At 40.0% G+C, this 10,785-nt stretch overlaps 1 protein-coding gene across 1 annotated transcript; it reads left to right on the forward strand.

Annotated features, from left to right (window-relative positions):
* The first annotated feature begins 210 nt into the window (after window positions 1-210).
* Hspa13 (heat shock protein family A (Hsp70) member 13) lies at window positions 211-10,436 on the forward strand. Its single transcript, XM_041678601.1, has 5 exons — window positions 211-268; window positions 1,680-2,020; window positions 4,114-4,327; window positions 5,936-6,103; window positions 7,006-10,436. Exons 1-5 carry the CDS (start codon window positions 244-246, stop codon window positions 7,671-7,673), a joined length of 1,416 nt encoding a protein of 471 aa, XP_041534535.1. The 5' UTR covers window positions 211-243; the 3' UTR covers window positions 7,674-10,436.
* The last annotated feature ends 349 nt before the right edge of the window (window positions 10,437-10,785 follow it).

The following is a 10,785-nucleotide window of genomic DNA, read 5'->3' on the forward strand; positions in this document are numbered from 1 at the left end:
CTAGCGAAGCCTGGTTTGCTGAGCCTTCATGAGTAGGGAGGCGACAATTTCCTCACCGGTCTGAGAGGACTCCACCCCGCTGCCTCATGGTAGATGGAGTCCCTCATGTGCTGGGAGACGTAGTGCCTCCAGCTGCCTCGGAGCCGACGGACTACACTTCCCAGAAGGCTGCCGGTCGGCCGGCGGCGAGGGGGCGGTGCCTCCCGTCAGTACAGTCATCTCTCTGCTTGTTCGGCGGGACTAATGGCTGGGGAGATGACGATCTTGGGTCGGTATCCCAGGGTCCCTGCTGCTCTGACAGTCGAGGGATTGGTTTGAGGAGGTCGGGGCTGGCAGGGGTGAGCTGTCTCACCTCCTGAGCCCAGGTCACACAGCCGAAGGGAACCTGGAAAGGTGGCTGAGGCTGGTGGGAGCAGGTGGGGGCGGGGCGCCCGGAGCCGGGTCTGGCTGCTGGAGTCATCTTGCGGGTCCTGCCGCCAGCCACAGGTCTGAGGGACGCGGGTCTTTTTACTTCGCAAAAGACCTCGGTCTTGAGTTAATAGCTGGATTCGGTTCTACGTGGAGGGGGAATTTCGAGCTGTAGTCTTGGGCGGCATTTGGGATGCTGCGTTGAGAGGGATTCTGGTCCTTGTGCTGTGTAGCTAGTTTCTCTTTCAAACTTACCGTTTCGGAATGCATTCCCTTGCTAGTGGTGATGAAATTTTAGAATTTGTCAATAGGCTAGAAGACACAAGCGGGTAGGCTCTTGATCTGCTCTGAGCCAGGCGTTGATTTGAAGGAGCTAGCAATTACCAACAGCAAGGAGTACAGGCTGACGTTCTGGTTTCTCAGCATGAGTCTGAATGACAGCAGGTATCACCTGTGAAACCAAGTAAGACATTCATTCCGAATTCAGAGCGATGTCCTTATTCGCTTTGGGGTACGATATGCATGACGTTTGTATTTGATCTTTTTTTGCTTTAATTGGTATTTGCTGAGCTTCTGCTCTTGCTGTGGAATACAGCGGTGAACAAACGTGCCTTCAGGTAACTTCCATGATGTTTCTATCAGGGTTAGCGAGTTAAATACTTCTTTAAATACTACCTCTTTGAGAAATATGTCCTTAGTTCTTATTTAAATATGCAAAAACGCTGGGGCTCTGTTAGGTATCAGTAATACCTAAGCAATTTTTAGAATCAGTGATCAACTTATTTATTTTATCCTTTTGAATGGGTAAAGACCATAATCAAAGAGGTTAACCTTACAATACCAAAGCTTTTGCTGTGAGAGTTTCATGATGGAATTTCATTTTACTAATTCAGATAGAACTGTTTATGAGGCTGTCAATCTCAATGGCAATAGATCAAGAAAAGTGGGTTGTAACCAGCTTGTGCTTCACATTTGTGGTATTTCCATTCAGCAACAGCATAATTATTAATGAAATATCTTTACATTTTACTTCCTTGTTTTCTTATAATTAATTATACAGATATACAGTTGTGAGGACTTTCGATTGTATTTCTTTACCATGTTCAATTGTAGCCCACTGGAATATGAAAGACTTAATGTCTAAAAAAAGTAGTTATTGATCTTTAGAGTAAAATATTTTGAATGAAGAATGTTATTGAAGAGATGTTGCTGCAGGAACAGTATATAGTAGTTGCTTGATAAAGAGGTGTCTTTTGCTTGTCTGTTTTCAGGTTCAGCTGTTTTGACTCTGCTGTTGGCTGGCTACTTGGCACAACAGTATTTACCACTGCCTACTCCCAAAGTGATTGGCATTGACCTGGGTACCACCTATTGTTCCGTTGGTGTGTTTTTTCCTGGAACCGGAAAAGTAAAGGTGATTCCAGATGAAAATGGGCACGTCAGCATCCCCAGCATGGTGTCCTTTACTGATGGTGACATATATGTGGGATATGACAGCCTAGAGCTGGCGGATGCAAATCCTCAAAACACAATCTATGACGCTAAAAGGTTCATAGGAAAGATTTTCACCCCAGAAGAGTTGGACGCTGAAATCGGCAGATACCCATTTAAGGTAGGAAATTAATCTAAAGTCTGTGTTGGTTTGATTATTACACTGTTTCAATTAGTGCTTTGGCTTCACGCTGCACATCATTGTATCTCAACAGGGTTTATCTCTAAGGGAGTTATATGCCCTCACTGAGAAATTTCTCAGCAGCGGCAGGGTGTATCAATTCAGTGGCTCCCTGTCAGGGAAATGGGCCTTGCTGTGTGCCTATTCTGCTGTCCTCACAATGAAGGACGATGAAGCCTCATGTGCTATGGATGGGTGTTTTCTGTATATGAACCTATTTGTACACATATAGGGATTGCACACTAGTTTTGGTGTTTTCTGGCATTTGAAATACAGCAGTATGTTGCAGACATCAAGTAGTGCATCTTCCTACCTTTAATGCCTGCAGAAATACTGTTATATGAGATGATCTAGCTCATCAGTATCTCTTACATTGCATTACTTTCCTGGTATGACAGCAGTGTTTGAAGTTCCATAAGCATTCACTTATTCTTTTTGTGTGTCAGAAATTGCCTGCCTTGTAGAATTGATGAGGTGTGTGTGTGTGTTTAAGGAATTTTATCCATATTCCCTAACTGTACTCCGGAAGGTTACATGCTCTTAACCATTATTTTTTGTTGAGTGCATCTTCAGTAGGTGGTAAGATTTTATTTTCTTATTCAGGTAGGTCTTGCTACATAGCCCAGGTTCTTGTTGAATGTGAAAACCTCACCACCATGCCGGTTTATTCTGTATTTGCCAATCCACAAATGAGAAATGGCATATTGTATTAAATGTCATTCCTCTGATTTCCAATAAAGTTATATTAGTGACGTTTTGTTTGTTTGTTTTTGTGTTATGTTGGGTTTTTTTTTTTGCTTTTGTTTTTGAAGCAGTATCTCAGTTTGTAGACCTGTCTAGCCTAGAACTCACAGAGATCTGCCTGCCTCTGCCTCGGGTATTTTTATTTTATTTAATGATGCATTTCTTCTTTTCTGTCCTGTTTTGACAAGTTTCACTTTTTCCTAATGACAATAAAATACCTTTTGATGTGTTTTATTATCTTTTTCACTTTATCACTTTTATGCTGCATAATTTGTTGCTTCCTGTGAACGTATTAAGCCTTCATGAAATCTCAGCTTTGGAAGAGTGACTGATTCTAATAGTAATCAGTAGGAACTTTCAAACTTTCTATTGGTTCGCTGTTTTGATCTTTTTTTTCTTGTGGTTTTTTTTACTTTAGTGCTTTTATGTATTTATTTTCCAGTGACTTCTCTTAAAACATGTAGTTTTTGTTTTTATTTATCCCGTGTAGGACTTTTATTCTAAGTTAGAGGTGGTATTCTAATGAATTAGACTTGCTAGACAGCTTACTGAACACATTTCTTGCAGCCTTTGTGAGTTTACTTTCTTTAGTTTTCTCTCTTGGGGTTTTAATTCTTTGCACTCAATGACTAGCTGAGAATATGAAATGCAGAGTCCCAGAGACAACCAGTCTGTAAGTTGTTGAAGAGGAGCATGTGGAAGTCATCTCTGCTCTTCTCACTTTTGCCCAGGATGGGTCTCATCCAGCTCTTTGTTGCAGGGTTTCTCTGGCCTTTATTCACTTAGTGGCCTTGCTGGTTGTTAGGTGTTACAGGCATTGCAAAGTTTTTGTTGAAATTATTTTACTAGGTAATGTCCCCAAAGTGTAATATTAATGGTAGTGGCTGTTAGCATATGTGGGCGAGAAGCTGTAAAGTGTTTCTTCTAAGTGTAAAGGTCTTAAGACCCACTGAGGGTCTTGAAACATATAGCTCCCAATAACGTGAGTCAAGTGCATGCCATCGTTCGTTCTTCCAATAAGTGTGTAGCAAGAGTATTCTAGGTTCCTGTTAAATTCTTGGCTTTCATTTTCATTATTGAAAACTGTAACATAAATTTATTGTATAAATTTTGAAGTATCACATTAAGTAAATTCTAATCTGGAAAAGTGTACTGGGTAGATTATAGTGGATTGTATTACTTTATAAAGGCTTTTGTTGAATAAATCCAAGTGTACATGTGAAAGTAAATGCACATGTGCGTTTACATGCATACATTTACATTGTGTTTTTTTTTAATTTTATTTACAGGTTTTACATAGAAATGGAATGGCTGAGTTTTCTATAACAAGTAATGAAACCATCATCGTTTCTCCAGAATATGTTGGCTCTCAATTGTTGCTAAAACTGAAAAAAATGGCAGAGGAATATCTTGGAATGCCAGTTGCCAATGCCGTCATTTCTGTACCAGCAGAATTTGACCTAAAGCAGAGAAATTCAACAATTCAAGCCGCCAACCTTGCCGGTAATAGCATCCTTGACTGATGTGTGTTTTGTCAGGGTTTTGTTAGGACATAATCTTCTGCAGCAAGAATGACCATGTTGTCAATCAACTCTGGCCACATAAACTATATGGCAGATGAATTATGTATATTTGCAGATAATAATTATGAACTCTCTGGTGCAATATTGAATGTTTATATTACGGGGGGAGCATAGTTTGGAACTGGGGATGTAACTTTCTGGTGGATTGCTTTCTAGAAAAGATAAGCGCTTGTCTGGGTTCAGTCCTCCAGGACACACACATCCTCAAAAAATGTAAAACACATACACACAGAAAACAAAACAAAAACCAAAAAAGGCCGGGCAGTGGTGGCACACACCTTTAATCCCAACACTTGGATAGCAGAGGCAGGCGGATCTCTATGAGTTTGAAGCCAGCCTAGTCTACAGCTACTGGGAAATCCTGTCTTGAAGTGTCAAAAAAAAAAGAAAAGTTAAAAAAATATACAAGCCGGGTGGTGGTGGCGCATGCCTTTAATCCCAGCACTCGGGAGGCAGAGGCAGGCGGATCTCTGAGTTCGAGGCCAGCCTGGTCTACAAGAGCTTGTTCCAGGACAGGAACCAAAAACCTACGGAGAAACCCTGTCTTGAAAAATCAAAAAAAAAAAAACACAAAAATGAAGCTATTCAGATACGTGACAGCTTACAAGAGAGAGAACATGAGCACGTCTGCACTTCTGCTGAAAGATATGATCTCTTTGTTGTTAAGGTGAATGTGGTTCTAGAATTTGCAAGATGAAAAGAATATATCACTGTCCTATAAATCCTATTTTTGTGTGTGGTGTTTATTTATAGCTAGATAGAAGCACAGAATAAGCATAAAGTGTAATGTTTTATTATGGAAACTCCTTATACTTATCCTTATGTCTTCACTAATAGTAGCTGTACCCTCCTCTCCCAATGGATGGCTATCAGCAGTATCCTCGGTCATTCCCATTCACCTCATGGAGATAATTCATGTTGTGTCCACAGCTTGGTGCAGACTTCATCAGAAAGTAACATGAGTGGAAGACTAAAGGGTCGGGGGGTAGTCAGAGCATAAGGGTGCCATATAGAATAATCTGGCGTGCCTCACTGAAGGGCAACACTTAAGTGTCTCTGACCAGAGGACTTTGGACATGACCAGAGCATTTATAACTAAAGGGAAGGGCAATATGATCTTGGGTGGAATTCTTGATGGGGCCCTGGATGTGTAGTGCCATATTTTACAGAGAACACTTTAAGGGTGGAGTTTGTTCAAAGCAGGAATCTTACTCAAGGTAAAGGGATCTTTTGTACAAGATCAGCTTGTCACATTTCCACAACTCTGTATTTCCAAATCCATTCTCAATATTAGAAAAGGCTGGAAGAGCTTTTCCTCGAATGTTAATGAAGTTTCAAGTCGCTAAACTTGGGCTTTTCTTTTTCCATGTTGTATTCTTTAAGAATAATTTTAATTACCCCAGTGAGAAGAATCTCTGATTTCATCCCACTGTCTTTCTCCCACTGCTTTGGTGAAGTTCATGTTAAAGAAGAAACAAGTATATTGTTAGTACAAGTTGAGTAGACTCTTTCCTCTCGTGGGTTTCAGGCCTGAAGATCTTAAGAGTGATCAACGAACCAACCGCAGCAGCTATGGCCTACGGTCTGCACAAGGTGGATGTCTTCTATGTATTGGTCATTGACCTGGGAGGAGGAACTCTTGATGTGTCATTACTGAATAAACAAGGAGGGATGTTTCTTACCCGAGCCATGTCCGGTAAGAACAACACGGAATTAGAGAGGCTCAAGCCTGTTTGCCTTATATGCCTAGCATTTAGCATGTTGGTGTGGCTTTTAGAATATTTTGTGATTTTCTGTGTGGTGTTGCTCCTGTCTGTGTAGTAAAGATCACAGTTAACTGTCAAAATAAAATGTCTAGGCTTCCACTAAGCCAGATGAGGGGCTCCTTCAGGGCTTTCTTGCAAAGGTGAAAGGAGTGTTAAGGAAGAAAGCTTTAAGATGAAGAGTTTTGAATTATTAATCTTCTTATGCATCATAAGATAAATGTCCTGAGAAATGCAGTTTTAATATCACTGAAGAAATAAGATCTTTCATTTTAAATCACTTTTCAAGATTTTCTCTTTGTGCTTTTTAGGTTAAAAATGTAAGGGTGTTTCGATTGAATAATAGAATTGTTCTAATGTATGTATTGTTCACTCTCTTAACCAGATTCATCAGAGCCAATTTATACATACTTTGAGTTTATATTATGCTTTTCTTTCCCATAGAACTATTTCTATTGAGCTTTTAATCATTAAAATAAATGTTAATCGTAAAATTCACTTTCCTCTGTTGAGAATAATGACAGTGTTTCAATTAACTGTTTAACAAGTGGCTTGGCATTCTTCTCCAGTGTGGTCGAGGTACTTCCTTTTACGTCAGTCAGAATTTCTAACCTTGCTGGCACTGTGCACCATCAGTACATGATAGCCAGAGAGGCAGTAAGTGTGGGCGTAAAGGGGTTTCCAGAGTCTGACCTTAACAGAGTTCTTCTTAGGCAACATTCATGCTAAGAAAATCTTAATATTTTACAGGAGTCCTTATTCTTGGAATATGTTAACATATAGGTGATATGTTTTATGTATGTATGTATAACAAAGTTTTTAATTGTTCTTTTAGGAAACAATAAACTTGGAGGACAAGACTTCAATCAGAGGCTGCTTCAGTATTTATATAAACAGATCTATCAGACATATGGCTTCCTCCCTTCCAGGAAAGAGGAAATCCATAGATTAAGACAAGCCGTGGAAATGGTCAAATTAAATCTTACGGTTCACGATTCTGCTCAGGTATCAGTTTTACTCAGTGTAGAGGAGGAGGACAGCCAGACACCTCAGAATGGTGACTCTCATCTGCCAAAAGAGCAGCTTTCCCCAGGACATGATCACCATGTGAGCAGAGTGCTTAGGCCGGGCCTTTCTGAAAGCAAGAGCGGGAAAAGCCAGGTGTTGTTTGAGACAGAAATATCACGCCAGCTCTTTGACACCCTCAATGAAGATCTCTTTCAGAAAATCCTCGTACCCATTCAGCAAGTATTAAAAGAAGGCCTCCTAGACAAGACTGAAATTGATGAGGTGGTTCTAGTCGGGGGCTCGACTCGTATTCCACGGATCCGCCAAGTCATTCAAGAGTTCTTTGGAAAAGACCCCAACACGTCTGTGGACCCTGATTTGGCAGTGGTGACAGGGGTGGCCATTCAGGCAGGCATTGATGGAGGCTCTTGGCCTCTCCAAGTCAGTGCTTTAGAAATCCCCAATAAACATTTGCAGAAAACTAATTTCAACTGAGCTCTGAGGGAATGCTGGTAACTGATCTTGTCTAGTGATTTTGATGATCTACTTTGTGAAGCCTCCTTCAGAAAAGAAGGACACGAAATAGCTCACAGATCACCCTGAGGATATTTAGACAGGAACATTTTATAATTTAGAATTGATGTGACCAGTTGAGTCCTATTTGTGTTTGGAGAACTGTCATAGTATTTCTAAAGTGACAACGTGGAGGTTAGCCACTTCTCTGGATTCTGGAAGTAGGTAACCATTTTCACTCATGACTTTGGCAGTATCTCGTACTCTCAGGAGCATTTATTAGGAGCTGCTGTGGGCCATGGTGCAATTACAGATGAAAGCAACAGTTCTCAGGGTCAGTTGTGTTGCTGGCTCTGCTAGGCAGGCTTCCTCCATCTAAGAAATTCTGAGGTGGGTTGACATCTGAATTATCAGTTGCTATAAGGTGTGACTGCGTCATGGCCCACAAGAGCTCATGATACACGCTCCTGGCATAGTGCCATTTATAAGCCCTCCAGTTTGTACGGCTTTGCATTAGTAGGGGCTGATAATTCATTACTGAGTTATCACATGTAACTCCTAATTTGGTCTATACTTGAAGGACTGTTGATGTCAGGTATTTACATTGGCCTGGACATAGCAGTATTAATACACTGCATAGATAGTATTCATCAACTACCATATAAATTGTACTTTCACCTTTTCTCTATGTGTTATATTCTCCTAGTCTACAGATTTTAATATGTTTAAAAGACCAGTTTTTCTTCCTAAAGTGGCTACAGATTGATTCAGATCTTTCCTGCCAGATAATAGAAATTCCCAGTTCCTTTTTCTTCAATGTGACATTCTCTGCTTTTATTTTTACAGTTCTGCCTGGTAAGAAAACGGGAGTTACCCGTTGCCTTTTCAAAGTGCTCTCACAATGAAGCTGCATTACTCTCTGTTTCTGCTATCCAGGAATTTTGCACAGATCAAATATTGTAGTGGTTATTTGTATTTGCCTGTGTTATTTTCTTTGCTTTTTTCCCCCAGAACCAAGCCTAGAAGTACAAGAATATAATCCAATTACTCTGGAAACTGAGGTAGGGGCCTCACAACAAGTTCAAGGCCTGTCTGGGCTACCCAGAAAGTTCTAGGCCAGCCTGGGCAACTTAGGGAGACCCTGTCCCGATCTCAAAAGAAAAGGTGAAAGAGGGAGGGAGAGATGCAGGGAGGCAGGGACGCAGGGGAAGAGAGAAAACACAAGGCGGATGGCTACAGGGACCAATGGAGAAAATATCGTAATTTGACTTTGTGTTGGCCATGTTACTGGAAGATATATATATATATCATTTTTTTTGCTTTAATGAAGGCATATAGGAATTATATCCTGGCTGTCTTATTAATATAAAGTGTATCCTGTTTATCAGTGTTGAAATAACTAAAGAAGAGAACTAAGAAAGTTTCACTAAGATGAAGCACTTCGGCTTCCCAGGGTGTAATGTTGAAAGGTGATATTTCTTTACAGCTTGATGAAGAAAAATGTTCCTCAATAGTGAAGTTGCTGTTAAATATCAGTCATTTTTGTGCACCAAAAGTATGTAGTAGGTAGGCAGGAAAACACAAGATGCTGTGCTTTATTTCAGAACTAATAGAGAAAATGCCAAAGACAAGCCCTTAACAGCATTCTGAAAATATTCAAGACTGAATCTCTGATTCTAGATTACAAAGTATCTGTGCGAACATGCCTGAGACTCAAGTATTCAAGTTATCCTACAGTCTTCACGCATGCTTTTCACTTTCTCTTAAGCCATTTAGGGTTACAGAGAGCAAACTTGAATATTTTAGATACTTGGTGGAACTCAAGACATGAGCAAGACCAATTCACAGAATGGAACAGATAAATAATATTAAAATGGGAAGGCAGATATTGTCCGTGAAAACCTAGAATAGTGCTGTTGGAGTTGGGGCTGAGCAGTTAGAGTCTTCTTCTCTAGTATAGTGCAATGTTAAAAACAGTGGAGGAAATGACTTCAATCCTACGGTACAAAGTTGCGTAGACCTAATCTTGATGGCAGTGGAGTTTCTTCAAAAGGTACAAATGCATCCTAACAGGGACTATTTTTTTAAAATCCAAGATCATTTTTTTATAAAATGAACCTTTTAGTTGTATATTTGGCTGCTGTTTTTTTGAAGTGTGTGACTTTAAAAATACTGAATAATGACTAATTTATTTTGTATCCATATTTTGGTACTGTGTCCTCACTCAACCCACCGATTTAACAGATAGCACTGTGTAATATGAACTCAATATGACAGATACTATATAAAACAGATTGTGCCTCTTAAATATGTGTGTGTGTGCAGGCAACTCACATTTCGCTGTAAACGCATACCATTTTGCAGTTTTGTTTGTGAATTGTTTATTTTCCACCCCTGGCTGGGATGGAGTATATTTTTAATGTGTATAAATACAGAAGATAGAACTGATGTGATGCGTACAGACTTTGTAGCAAGTGATCTAATTCCAGAAGTGTCACATCTTCCTGCATCCTATACGCCTCATGAGATTTCTCCTATATTTTCCTCATATCTCTAATTTAGACGAGCTAGTTCTTATATGAACAGTTTCTTTAGAATTCTGATTAACAAACCATCACTTCTAACTAATGGAGTCAAGTGCTGATTTGATCCATTTAAAAAGTCTGCAAACCACCCAACTGGAATCTTTCACTTGGCAGTTAATACGTCATAATTTTCTAATAAAATTTGTGTCAATCTTTTGGAAAAAAATATTTTTTGTCTTAAAAAATTTATTTCATTGTGTCTTGAAAATAAGCTCCTGGTGCCTGAGTGGATAGAGAGCTCAATCATTGGGAATACTTATTTCTCTTGCAGAAAACCCAGGTTCAGTTCCCAGCACCATATAATGGCTCACAACCTTCTATAGCTTTAGTTTCAGAGCATCAGTGTTGGGGGGCCCGCTTGTTCATCCTGGCTGCCCGGCTAGTTTAGGCCCAAAATAACCACACGGAAACTTTATTAATTAAATTGTTGCTTGGCCCATTAGCTCTGGTTCCTTATTGGTTAATTCTTGCATCTTAATTTGACCCATTCCTATTAGTCTGTGTATCGC

The sequence above is a fragment of the Microtus oregoni genome, unplaced genomic scaffold (genome assembly GCF_018167655.1).
Source record: "Microtus oregoni isolate MIOR12 unplaced genomic scaffold, Mior012 000030F_ref0000283, whole genome shotgun sequence".
NCBI lineage: Eukaryota > Metazoa > Chordata > Mammalia > Rodentia > Cricetidae > Microtus > Microtus oregoni.